This window comes from Sarcophilus harrisii, chromosome 5, assembly GCF_902635505.1.
Source record: "Sarcophilus harrisii chromosome 5, mSarHar1.11, whole genome shotgun sequence".
NCBI lineage: Eukaryota > Metazoa > Chordata > Mammalia > Dasyuromorphia > Dasyuridae > Sarcophilus > Sarcophilus harrisii.
Genome location: NC_045430.1, coordinates 263,735,424 through 263,749,677, shown reverse-complemented (window position 1 = coordinate 263,749,677; position 14,254 = coordinate 263,735,424). Strand labels below are relative to the sequence as shown.

The following is a 14,254-nucleotide window of genomic DNA, read 5'->3' as shown; positions in this document are numbered from 1 at the left end:
GGAAATGAGTGACTGTCTCACTCAGGGAGGATGGGGAAAGGACCCAGAGAGAATGGAAGGCACATTGGGCAGCATCAGCCAGTGGCGGCCTCCCGTCTCCCCTCCCGCCAGCTCCCCAGCAGGAAGCCCGTTTCTTCTTGCCCCCTCAGTGATGTGGGGCTTAGTTCTGCCCAAGGCAGAATACCCACAATTAGGAGGATGTTCTGACATGGAGCTGGAATCCACCTTGCTCCAAACTCTCCCCACGGGTGCTGCCCTCGGAGCTGCTCTCGGCTCGCCTTCGTGGGGCCATGTCCCTCCTGGCCTCGCCTTCTCGGGCCGACCACCTTCAATCCTTTCAGCTCCGACTCACACCACATGGTGTCCTTCCTTTTCCCAGTGCCCTTCCTTGGCATCTCCTCGGCTTTTCAGTTGGCAACCTTCCTGTTTTCCTGTATTTCCCTTCACATGTGCTCTGACTAGTGTAGAATATGGAACCACTGCCGTCTCCCTTGTCCTGGGATCTCTGATCGGGCATTAACTTTTGGGGAAGAAACTTCCCACTAGGAGCTTTAATGTCTGCTAAAACTCATAGAGCTTTCTCAGGTCAAATGTGAAGTGCATGTGATAAACACTCTTGTGGGTGAGCGCACACACACTTACACTCATACACACACAGAATTTTACAGAGAATCCCCATTGCATTTTATCTTGTCAGCTTTGCCCCTTGCTCTAGTCTATTATCGGTCATTTTGAATCTTGATTCTCTCACCCCAAACTGTGGCTCTCTCCCCCAACCTTTTGTCATTATTAGGACCTGTTTTAAGCTACTTGTCCCCAAATCATTCTAGAAAGCACTTTATCTGACTCTTGGAGACCCCATTTGTGGTTTATTTGGCAAAGATACAGAAATGGTTTTGCCATTTCTTTTTCTAGTTCATTTTTTAAATGAGGAAACTGAGGCAAAGAGTAAATTGTCCAGGGTACCAAGACTAGCCATATTTCAACTCAGGAAGATGAGTCTCCTTGACACTGGGCTCGGCACTCTATCTGCTGTGCCGCCTATCTTACCGCCTTAGTCTGGACCACCATGAATGAGAAACCTTACTTTACTGTAAATTCCAAAGCAATAAGTTGCCATAAAACATTTTTATATCATTTTTTTATCGAAGTCCTATCCAGTTTTTAAAGAGAGAGGAGAATGATCACCCAGGAAGAACTTCTTCCTGAAGTTACCCAGGCCAAGAGAATGAAGAACCTCTGATTAACTCAGAGAAGCATTTCTCGATTTCACCTTTGACCAAGGAAAAGGCAGAATCCATAGGGGGAGAATTTGAAGGATGGTTGAATGCTTTTAGGAAAATAATTCTCTAGGAAATTCAAGTACTTAACAAGTGCCTTCTGTGTGCCAGCCACCATTAAGCCCTTTACCAATATTATCTCATTGAAGTGCTGACAGTTAAGTGAGTATCGTTCTTTTTTTGATAAATTAAAATTTATCTGAACTTTATGACTGTGTTTTATCTTATATAGAAGTTTGTCTTTTGTTTGGGAATACTATAAACTGTGAGTGAAAAATGGCTTTTGATAGTGAGATATTACAAGGCAGGATGGATTTCTGTGCCTTTAAATTTTCTAACAAAGATGCTTAGAATGATTTAATTAATAACTTTGTACCTGGAAGATTTGTACTTAAAATGCTTCTGTGATCTTTTTTCCCCTTCAAATTATGTCTCTCCAGTTCCTTTTCCTTCCCTCCAATTGAGCAAATTAAAAAGAAAAGAAAAACAAAATTGAAAAATAAACCCCTCAATCTATAGCCTCATAGTCTGGTAAGACAAATTCCCAGGTTGCCTTTGTCTGAAAATGTCTTTTTGCATCTTAAGTTGATCTTATCTTTATCAGAAGGAGAATAACATGCTTCATCTGAATCCTTTTGGGCCGAGTATGTTGTCCAGAGTTTTTCTCGTGAGATTGTTGTCATTGTAGAAATTGTTCTCCAGATTTTGCTCACTTTGGTCTGTATCAGTTATTAGAAGTTGCTCCAGTTTCTTCGGCAACTATTTCATCATTTCTTCTTGAACAATAGTATTCTGTCATATCTGTGTACTGCAGTTTATTTGGCTATTCCCCAATAAGAGGTCAGCCATGAGTTTCCAATTTTAGCTTGTCAAGAAAAGAGTATATATAATAATATAATTATATTCAATTAGTTAATAATTACAGATAATTCATTAATATTAACATATAAAACATATATTGTATATAATTATATATCAATAAAGTAATTGATTAAAACTAATTATTGCTCAGTATATATTAATACTCAATATATAATATTTTTGGATCTCGAGGTCTTTTCTTGTTTGATTCCTTTGGGGGTAAGGGCCTAGTTATGGAATAGCCAAGTCAAAGGTTCAGCATATTTTAGTGACATTTTGGGATACGGTTCCAAATTTCTTTCAGGATGGTTGGACCAATTCCTCCACCACCAACAGTGTATGTGTGCCTTTTCCCCCATAGCATCTACAGTAGTAAAGAAGCCTCTGAAGCTTCTTGAGCAGGGAAGTAACAGGATCAGACCTATGTTTTAGCACCTTCTATTTGGCAGTTACAGTGTAGGCTGAATTGGAACAGGGAGAAAGAGGATGTCAGGAGACTAGTGGGGGAAATTATTTCAGTAATCACAGCTAAGGGAGGTTGAAGGTTCGCACCAGGTTATTGGCAATGTGAGTGAACAAAGGGAGTTAGATTCCCCAAGATTAGACAGCTGATTGGCTGTGGGGTTGAAGGGAGTGGGAGGAAGAATGAAGAATTGACTAAGGTTGTAGAACTGGGAGACTGGAGAAATTGGGGCAGAGTTGACAGATGTAGGGATGTGGGGAGGAAGAGTGGGTTGAAAACCTACTTTGGGAATGTGGATTTTGAAATGCATGTGACAACCCCACAGGCTGTTGGAGAAGGACTGGATCTCAGAACAGGCATCAGGGGTGGAGGTGCTGATTTGGGAGTCATTTGCACAGAAATCTGTGACGGTTGAATTTCTGTTGGGATTATCAAGTAAGGGAATGTAAAGGGAGAAGAAAAGAGAGCCCATCCACCAGGGAACGTGCCAAGGATGCTGCTGCTGCAAGACATGGAAAAGAAGGAGTCAGACTAGTAGGAGGGAATCCCAAGAGGACGATATTACGGGAACCAGGGAGGAGAAGTGTGTATCCATAGGGAGGGTGGCAGCAGGGCCCGGTGGTATAGAGGGGTCCATTTTATTGACTTTGGAGAGAGAGAGTAATCTCAGTTGAGAGCTGTAAGCAGAAGCGGGCTTGTAAGCTGTTGAAAATTGAGTCAGAGATAAGAAAAAGGCAGCATCTTTATTTTTGCCTTATCTTTCCTACCTAGGAGTCTATGATCATGTGATTCCTTATGTGGCCATTTCAGATTCACTTTGGTTTTTGTCCATATTCTATACCTCAGACTCCCGACTCGCTTTTCTGTTACTGAGCCTTGGCTCTATTATTGCTTATACTTGTATACTCTTGCCTTTTGACCAGCATCCACTTCTCCTTATGGCAGTGATCCTGGGTTCTTCAAAGCCCTATTAACAGCATGTTCTCTGGTAGATTCTAGACCGTCTAGAAACCAAGTTCTTAAAAATCTTAATGTGTTATCTTGGCCCAGAGATTAGTGAATAGACATGATCCTGAGGCATGTCAGTCTTGACCTTCTTACTGTAAACAAGACCAGAGGATAAGAGGACAGGGTAGGCCCGTGGAACTAAGACTCCTAGGAGTTCCTTGTGTGGGCAAACTCAAGAGTTGGTGATGAGACCAAAGGTAATGAGAGCAGGTTTTCATGGCATGTTTGGGCTGTCTCCTGTGCAGCTTACACACCAATATCCTTTATGGAAAAGAGAACCTCAGGAAGAATTTGGTGCAACTTTTCAATTAAATCATCTATTTTCTGATACTCGGCAACTTCAAGACAAAGATGAGAACAGTCATTCAAGCGTTTATTAGGTAAGCACTGTGCTGAATGCTGAGGACACAGATAACAAGCCCGAACCAGTTCTTGTTGCGGGGCTGGCATCCTAATGAGCACATATATAAGTATGTATGGAATAAAAATGCAGCAAATCCCAAGTGGTCAAATACAAAGTCTGCTGGGGAAAAAGGCGATGGCCAAGAGAACAAGGGGCAGATCGGTAAATGTTTTGTGTAGCAAGAGCTACTGGAGCTGCAACTTGAAGGCATTTGGAATCTGTTAAGTGAAGATGAGTAGGGAGGCGAGTCTAGTCATGATGGACACCTGGGGGATAAAGGGAGGTGGGAGAGGGAGCTGTGTGAAGAACAAAGAGAACACCAGTTTGACTTTGGTGTAATCAGGGTTGATAGCCCATCAGACCAGAAAGAATGGTGGAGACTAGGGGGTGGAGGGCTTTAAAAGCAACGCAAAGTTTCTGCTTGACCCTAGAGCAGGGGTTCTCTTAAATCCCAGAACAGGGACCCACTGGAATTGATCGAGGAGGAGAGTGACATAGCCAGGCCTGTGCTGAAGGAAGATTGCTTTGGTAGCACTTGGTTGGAGGGAGTAAAGTGGCGAGAGGCCTGAGGCAGGGGAACCAGAGAACACTTTTGTATGAACTAGTCCAGAGGGACAAGGGCTTGCACTGAAGTGGGTTAGATCTGAGCTGCGTTGTGGGCCAGGTTGTGGGCCAGATCGGCGACTTGGGATGAGGAAGGTGAGGAACTGAGGTAATGACAACGTCAGGAGCCTCAGGGATTGGGTGGATGGCAGTGCTTCCAGCAAATTCAGGTCATTTGGGAGAGGGGGGATTTGGAGCAAAGACAGCTGTTTTAACTGTCTACTGGACTTCCATAGGAGAGAGGGCGGCTGGTCCTCGGATCTGGGATTCATCTGCATAGAGATAGTCGTTAAATACTTGGGAGATGTCAGACAGAGGGAGGAGAAGGGATCTCAGACCCAACCTTGGGGGATACTCCCAGGTGGGGGGCTGGATTTAGCCAGATATACACTGGAACAACCAGGAGAAAGGAACCCGAAGAGGAGATGATATCTAGGCAGAAAGGATGGTCAGAGGCATCCAGGGATGCCCATGAGAAGTGGGGAAAGAGCTAACAACTTTGGGCAGTTCAGAGAGCATCTTCATTTGGGTAATGGGACCAGAAGCTGGTTTGCAAAGGTTGGAAAATAGTAAAAATAAGTTTGAAAACAGGAGTCAGGATTAAGAGGCCAAAGCCTCACTCTTACAGATTGAAATCTTTCTTAAAAAGCAGTGGGTCAAAGAGAACCTGGGACACAGTAGCAACAAGGCCATATGATGATCAGCTGGGATGAACTTGGCTCTCTTCAACAATTCAAGACAATTCCAGTAGACTTGGGATGGAGAGAGAACTATGGAGACTGAATCTGGAGCAAAACATAGTGTTTTCAACTTTTGTTGTGATTGAAATTGTCGTTTGTTTCTTCCTTGTGTTTTTCCCCTTTTTAATCTGATTTTTCTTGTGCAGCATGATGAATATGGAAATATGTTTGGAAGAGTTGCACATGTTTAATCTGTATCAGATTGCTTTCTGTCTAGGGGAGTGGGGAGGGAGAGAGAGAGGAAGAAACATTTGGAAGAAAATGTTTTGCAAAAATGAATGTTTGACATTGTCTTTGCATTTATTTGGAAAAATAAAATACTATTAATAATTTTAAAAAGCACTGGAGAAGAAAAGACTGGATATGACAAACACATATAACAGAACAAAAAATGAAACTTCTTATATTTTCAGAGATAGGAAATGACTTATTATTGATGTTGGAGTCATTCCTGAATCAACTCTGGTATTGGCACACCACTGGTTTATTAGATGAAAGATCAGTATTAGTACAAAGCTAGAAGAAAGGATAAAAATGACAAAAAAGTATGGGCAAGAGATCAAGAAAAAGGACCATAGCCTGTTTTAATAATTATTCATGCCAAACTATGTTAAAGTACATTTTCTCATAAAATGTAATGAAGGAAGAAGATAGAGGCTTTTGGGTAGTATTAATGTAATCATTAGATAGTAGCAATAGAGCAAAAGTCCAGTTTAAGGAAAGCTTGGCAAGAGATCCAACTAAGTTAAGTTACCATAGGAATGTTTAAGGAGAAAAAAGGAAGAACAGTAAGTAAACAAAAATTGGAGATATTCTACAGAGAATTGGAGATAATAACTTTGTTTTCATTGTCAAGGAGAGTGGACCCTAATATCATAGCCTAGCATGTGGTTTTAGGAGATATAGAAATGGTATTAAGCCAAGTAAAGATGTGAAAAGAAGCCAGATTGGGCCAAAAGTTTGTAGAAGTGATCTATACTGTAGGAGAAATAGTTGGGATCAATGTTCAAGATATCAAAAGGGGGAAAAATACCAAACATGTGGAAAAAAAACTTTGGACTTTATTAACCCGAAAAATGGATGCCTTTCCAAAATATTAACAAATATGTCTATCCTTCCACCTATATGAAATATTTTTGAGTCATGTATATATGAATCGAAGGCATCCTTAAGAGTATCGGGGAACAACTTTCACAAGAGATAGTCATTAATGGATCACATCTTTCTCATTATGCAACTGACTGAAAGATGCAAAGATATAAGGTCCTGCTGCACTCATTATTTGTTGATGATTAAAAGAAGTATTTACCTCTCTTCTATTACGGTGCATTCCATTCATAAATTGAAATTGTTCACAATTCTCTGCAAGATAGCAAAAATGGAAATCATCCAGGTCCTCAAACTGGGTTATTTTTATTTATTTTTTAATATCTTTCATAGAATTGGAATGCTTACAAGCATCAAACAAGGCAGAAAATGGAGGGATGATTGTTAGCCACAACCCTGCGATGGAGATCCCCTTGGAGGGTGAAGGTGGAAGGTCAAGCTGAGGGCTCTCGGGAGACAGGAACAGAGCCCTTCAGAAGGCTGATGATTGAGTGACTTTCCTGTATGGCTTGAAGAGGAAGAGACTGCCGCACTGGGCTGGCAATTAGGGTAGGGCTTGGAGAGGGCATCTGAATTGATGAGTTAGGTTACAGATCTGTCTGTGTGTTTGAGGTTCATCTCAGCTACTTTCTCATGGGGTGGATCAAGTGCTTTGTTTAATTCTTGATCCACAGTGTCTGTCTCAGATGGGTGAAGGTGCCAGACGCCCGGGTGCCGGATCTTGGGCTTGCGGCTGTATTTTAGAATTATATTTGTTTTCGATTCAGGCTAACCTTTATCCTCAATCATTTCTAATTATCCAAGATTTTATTGCCTAGTCTAGACATATGTGCTCTTATCTCCTATTGAGTTCCTGTCATACTGGCTTATTAAAACTTTAGGGAAATGAATTTTTCCAAAGCATTGTGTGTCACATTCTTTCCCATGCTATGCTGCTACTCTTGATGCTCATTCTGAATTATTCCACAGTAAAAGGAAGATAGATAACAGGGCTGTATGGTAATTTATCTTTTAATGTTTTGAGTGTTCAGTCTGATGGTAGGAAGGTGCTCTGTAAGAAATGGGCAGTGTTATTACCATCATTGCTGCATTATCATTAAATGGAGTCTGGCATGGTTTTGCCAAAAAAAAAATTCTCTATCTTTTTCTCTGTTTATTTGTCTCTCTCTCTCTTTCTCTCAGACTTATGTGTGTTTCAGAAAGTTACAGAAGCCTGTTTTGTATAACTGAGGGCTAACTTTTGCTGTACACTGAAGGAAATAGCTTTCCAGTGACTGCGTATGTCCTTCCCTTTATTGTTATAGTTCAGAAGACAAATTAAGATTTGGAATGTTGTTTGATGATCACAAGATCATGAGAAGCAATTTGAATTGTTAAAAGTAATGTTTTCATCAGGCCATTATAGTCTAATGTAGTCTTATTGACTTAATTATGGGTGGAAACAGCAGGCTTTTGGGATGGAATATGGCATTATAGGTCCCTAGTGAATGTACATTGAAGGAGTCAGAGTGAGCTTCTTTATACCCTGAAAGGGACTCCCAAGTCCCTCCATGGGGGTGAAGCTAGGCTAATGGTGAAGGAATAAGAAAGGTTTGGAAAGAAGAAAAAATGAGTTGGTCATTCCTTTTATACCTTTATCTTTGACCTTTTTTACCTTAATTTTTGAGTGGTTATCTTTGAGATGTCATGTAGTATCTGTGTGTGGAACTGTGGAAAGAGTGGTCAGTGGGAAGCAGGAGATCCCTGTGCTAGTCCTTTGTATACGCTAGATGATAACTGTCACCATGAGCAAGTTGTAAGCTACTGAGGATTCCATTTTATCACCTTTAAAATGGGAAGTGATCACTAAGGTCCCTCCTGGCTCTGAAAGAAAAAAAAAATTGAATGTGTGATTCTAGTAACGTTCCCTCCAAGCCAAGGGGCTGAAATAGGCCTTGAGTGACTTAGATTGAAACCTGTTGTACTAGGGAATGGAGACAGTCCAAAAACTTCTTTTTCAAAGCATGTTGAGGTTTTTAATCTGGAAAAGGGTCTCAATTATACAGGGCTTTTTTTCTGCAACTTGAGAAAGCTTAAAAATTTTAATTATTAATAAAATTCACAAAAGCTCTGAGATCCCAAGTACTTTTTATAGGAAGTAAGCTTTTCTAGTTTGTCAAATTTATATATATATATGTATAATTTATATTTTAATATATATTATATAAATAATTATATATATAAACAATTATATCAAAATATAATATTTATATAATAATTTAATATAATATGTTAATATATTATATTAAATATATATATTCACAGGCTTCTTTCCTTATCCACATATTGTATATTAAAGATATTAATTCTCAAAACATTAAAATCACCTTCTCTTTATATAGAAAAATACCACAAGTACAAGCATCTGATAAACAAAGTTAAAAGAACAGAAACATTCTTAGAAGTAAATAATGTTGCCTCTTGGGTTTGTCAGAAAAGCATAAAGGAGAAGTAGATATGGGTGTTCACCATTGTTGCAAGGGTTCCTGTGATTGGAAAGTTGAGTGGCAAACCATGGGAAGTCATAAAGAAAGCTCTCCAGGAAAGCTCCCTTCATCTGCTGCTGCTGGAGACCATACTCTCAGTCCTCGTTGCTGGGCTGAATTGCGCTGACTCTTGTGTCTCTTAGAAAGAGTGATTAAAAACTGCCCCTGTAGCAGAGAACACCCCTCAATTTTGAGCTCAACAGTATCTTCATTTCTTGTTGGGCTGTGCAGAACGGATCCCCCCTCACAAGGCAGCAAGTCTAAACTTTGTAAGAATGACTGCTGGGTGTCCAGAGTGTTTTGACCAGAATATACACCTAACACCTAAACCTGGTTTTATTTATTTTCTGCTGTTACATAAAAGTCAGGAGAGTGAACCAAGAGGTTAGAAACAAACAAGGACCTTGCCTAACCCTTCTTGGCTTTTGATCTGGCTTAAAAGAATTCACATGCCATCCTGGAAACAGTCTTGGAAGTGATTTTTCCTAGTATTTCAAGGACAGAGTCCCCAAAATCACTTTTGAGGGACCAGGTCCCCACAATGGAATAAGAAATTTCTAAACCTGAGTCAGATATTTGTCTGGAGCAGTGGACTTTGCCTTAGCCTTAAAAAACAGAATCAAATTCCTGAAATTCAGCTTGAGCACTCCCTCCCTGACTTGACTTCAATTCATTTTTATCTGAGTTATAATGACTTTTAGGCTCTGATGTGATTTAAAAAGTGTTAGTTTCTTTTGGAAAGAGGCTTTCTGGTCACGGTACTCCAGCCCCTGGGAGCTGATGTGACTGAGTGGGGATAATCCAGAGATGAAGCCCGGGAATGGGGAGCAAAGGGACTCTCAGCAACACTGACACTGGAGGAAATGGCCTGCAAGGATCAGGGATGACCGCTTGTGAGCCGCGCAGAGAAACACTCCGCTTCGCCAAGGTCAGCAGAGAATAGCTGGTAAATGTTGTCCCAGGACCTCAGCTGCCCAGCAGGTCCGGCCACTCCCCTTCCCCAATCACAAGGCTTTCTTGCGTGGTTTTCATCAGCATGTCCCCTGGGCATGTCTTCCAGCCTGTGTGCCCTCTTTTTCTGTGTTGGGATAACCTGTGGAAGAGGGGACCCTCTGTGACGTCTTCCAGCCTGTGTGCCCTCTTTTTCTGTGTTGGGATAACCTGTGGAAGAGGGGACCCTCTGTGAGCGTGAAGGGGACCTTTCCTGTCAGTTTAATTGCTATTTGATTAAAAGTCTGTTGTTTTTTAAAATAACATGCCATTTGACTCAATGGTTAAAGTACATTGGGGGGAGCTAATGAGTTTTAGATACATTTTTCCTCCTAATTAATCTTCACTTTATTTTTAGAAATCAAACTTTCTTTTTTATGATGAATTTAACACTCATCATCAAAATGAGTTTTGACTCAGTATCTTTCTGCTGGGATAGGGTTTCGCGTGCTCATTTGTAAAGGGGATATCCCAAAACTATGTTAAAAAAAATTACAGAGAGCACAATTTTTACAAGATTTTGAGTTCCAATTTTTTCTTCCTTTCTCCTTCCCCTCCCCTCTTCCTAAAATGATAGGCAATTTGGGATAGGTTATATATGTGCTATCATGTAGAACGCATTTTCAAATTAGTTACAATTGTAAAAGAAGCAACAGATCAAAAGAAAAAAATCATGTAAAAGCATAAAGTATGTGAAGAAAGTAGGCTTTGATCTGCATTCAGAGTCCATCAGTTGGATGTGAATAGCATTTTTCCTCATGAGTCAGGTTTTCTTGAAATCTACCTGTTTATCATTTCTTATTGTTCAACAGTATTCCTTTACATTTGTATGCCAAAGCTTCCTTTCTGTAAATGAAATAAACAGCAAAAGATATCAAATTTTTTGCACCAAGATTTAATTCTTTACTTTATAAGCACATCCATCTCATTAGGGTGCAAATCTGCTTTTGTCTTTAACAAATGGTAAGATTATATGTGTTCTAAAGAACACATGAATTTCTTTATGATTTTACTGATGCCAAATTTTCCATGACCTCCCACATTTGTTACATGACTCCATATGGGATCGTGACCTACGGTTTAAGAAGCTTTGGTCTAGATGACATGTACATATCTAAATATACATGAAGTTAAAAAAGGATAATTTTAGGGTGAAAGCACTAGCATCTGATGGCACCAGGAAAGGCACCAAGTGGAATATGGGGCTTAAATTTCACCTTTGAAGAAAATGGGAATTCTGAGATGCAGAGTCCTAAGAGAAGACATTTTTGCATGGAAATCAAGGACTGCAAAGGCATGGAGTGGGAAATGGAGCATTGCATGTGAGGAACAGAGAAAAGGTCAGTTTGGTCGGGGAGCAATGCTGAACGAGGCTGTGAATCTAGATTGTGTTCAGATTTTGAGGGACTTTAAATGCCAAATAGACATTTACATTTGATTTTTCACATAGTAGGAAACACTGAAGTTTATTGGGTTGGGACTGACATGGACAGGGCTATGACTGGCAGCTGAGTAGGGGATGGGATTGGGATAGACCTGAGGTGGGGACAGTACTTAGGAGGCAATTGAAAGAGCCCCAGTAAGAGGTAAGGACAGGAGTAAAGTGGTAGCTCAAGTAGAGAAGCGAACATCTGCAGAATGTGCAGAGAAGAGATGGGGGGATGTCCGCGTTGATGTGCTTTTATAACTGGATGGATATGTAGGGTTGGAGGGGAGATCGGGATAAAACTGAGGTTTCAAAGCATAGTTAATCTAGAAGAATAATGAGATCCTTTTCAGAAAAGGCAAGAAGGAGGCTGATTTTGCTAGAATGATCATGAATTCTTTTTGATACATTGAATTTCTGTTTCAAAATGTCCAAAAGACATGGGTGATGGTTGACTGGATTTTAGGAGGGGAGATGAAGACTGGAACTTTTAAGTTCAACAACTAAATGTAACTGCTTTTGTCCCATTTTGTTATTTCATTTATAGTTCTTTTCCCATTCTCTCTTTCACTTGGGTGTCTACTTATTTACAAAAGACATCTTGGCTTAGTGGATAGAGCCAGGAAAACAAGTCATGTCTCAAACACTAGCTGTGTGACTGTGGACAAATGACTTTTCAATTCTCAGCCATGTTTTTTGTTTATGGAAAGTTTTTTGCTTGTTTTTTTGGCATGTCAGATATTCTACTCACACCTCCCCCTCCCCCTTTATTTAATTTTTTATTGTGATATTCCAAACTTAAATGGCTTTTTAAAATTAATAAGCAGACTCAGTTTTACAGGGCATATTATTTTGCTCGTGTTTTTCTCTAATTTCCTGTGTTTATTGATGGATATCGGATTAAATGGAATTGGTCTTCCTTTTTAAATGAAGGCTTCTCTATTAGCTGCTTGCAAAATTTGTTGCTTCTGTTGAAATCCTCAAATTTAATAACTGTGGCTTGGAGTTAAAAGAACAGGATTTTCCTCTAGAGGTGTTGATCACTTATAGTCAAACATTCTGGGCACATAAAGTTCATTCAGACCATGTGCTATTCACACTGTTAAATTTATCACTCCTTCCCCCCTTCCCTTCCCTCCCCCCCCCCCCCCCCCCCGGCCCTGGGAATCTTATGAATCTTAAAATATATCTGCATTGGTAAGTTAGTCAGATGTTAGTCACCTTAACTAAATTAAAATATGCATTACTTGAAAGTAGTCATTTGCTTCTTTTCTGTCATTGTTTTGTCCTTGTCTATATTTTTGAACTTCAAATCTTTCTCTTTTTCTAGCCGCTACTACTTTAGAGAGATTCTTCATCATGTGGTCTAAGATGTTTGCTCTGTTGTCATTTTGGAGAGTTCTGCATTCTGACTCAATGTCTATCCTAATATCCCTTTTAAAAGTTTGTTATCTTTTTCGAAACATTCTGGAGTTTCTTGTTGCCTCATGATCTCTGGGGGTCCATGTAATTCTTTTCTTTTTCACTAGGGTTAGGTTCATTATCCTTTAGAGAGCATAATTATCCAATGTGTTGAGTATTTTTTTTTCTGTCATCTTTGTGAATTTCCCTGTTTGTTTGTGCTCTTCTCTTGGCCTTTCCCCCCTTTCCCCTCCTCCTCTTTCCTCTTATGTTCTCCCTACATCTTGGGCACACCTTTCCCCTTTTCACTATCATGTTTATTTTTCTCCTAGTCCAGTCCTTAAGGCTGCACCTCCTTAGCTATTTGGGTAGTTTGGGGGTCCAAGTGTGGAGAAGACTTAGCTAAAGTTCCTTTCTTTTAGCCCCAGAAGCCCCTTCCCCTTTAGCCAGTTCGGGCCTGTTATACCTTTGACTATCTGCCTTCCACTGATTAGTTTTCTTCAGGTGGCAAGCCAGACTCGGTGTTGTCTGTCCCTTAGGAATGTGGATGGGATTCAGATCTGGAGAAAATGAGTCTGTGTTCCCACAACTGGATCCCGAAACGTGAGCCTGGCTGACCTTGACTGATGTGGGGGTTTGGGGGTGCTGAGAATGAAAAGTTTTTAGTGTGGTTTTATTCTTATGGTCTCTGCTTTAATTGGTACAGATCTGGTCCTTGTTTGGGGATATCCAGGTGTGTACTAGTTAGCTACTCTGTTGGTTTTGATGTCAGGAAAACCCGAGTTCAAATGCTAGCTGGACCCGATTCTGGAGAAGTCATTCACACCCTTTCGGCCTCAGAGTCCTGCTCTGCAGCCTCCCAGGGCGGCCATGAGTCTCACCCGGGATAGCCTATGTAAAGGGCTATAGAAATGGTGGCCGTAGAGGTCACCAAGTGCAGCTGGTTCCTCCCGTGTTTTGTTACTTTGCCTGGCGCTCTAAAGACCTTCATGTCAGAAGAGGTTCATGTATAAATACGAGCCTTTGTCTTTTCTGCAGCTTCCAGCCATTCACTTTGACAGTGCCCAGAATAGTATGACGAAATCTGAACACGCTCTCAAGGCTGGTGGACACAGGATTCGGGGTCATTGGCAGGAGTCCACGGAGGCCGTTGAGCTGGAAAACTTTAGGTAGGTAACACGGCATTTGCCCGGGTCGCATTCTTGCCAGGAGCCAAGACTGGCACCGGGCTCTGCGCCACCTGCTTTGATCACTTTTCCTCTAGGGTCTTCAAGTGCTCTTTAACCTGGGAAAAAACAAGACAAGGGACACTTGGGGGCTGATGGCAGAACAAGACTGGGATGTATCTGTGCTCAGTGTGGACACCTGCGAATCTGGGCCTTCTTTAACTAAGGGAGGTTTCCCAAAGTTTGATCTGGGTGGATCCAGTTAACTCTGGCTTTTATTC

The 14,254-nt window shown here is 40.8% G+C and overlaps 1 protein-coding gene across 6 annotated transcripts in view; it reads left to right on the top strand.

The window, feature by feature from the left end:
• NEK10 (NIMA related kinase 10) overlaps positions 1 to 14,254 on the top strand; it is a 214,979-nt gene that overhangs the window by 17,094 nt on the left and 183,631 nt on the right. For all 6 annotated transcript variants that reach the window (XM_031940381.1, XM_031940385.1, XM_031940380.1 and 3 more), the window contains exon 4: positions 13,846 to 13,976. In XM_031940381.1, the coding sequence (XP_031796241.1) occupies positions 13,846 to 13,976 (131 nt within the window). The remainder of the gene's footprint in view (positions 1 to 13,845; positions 13,977 to 14,254) is intronic.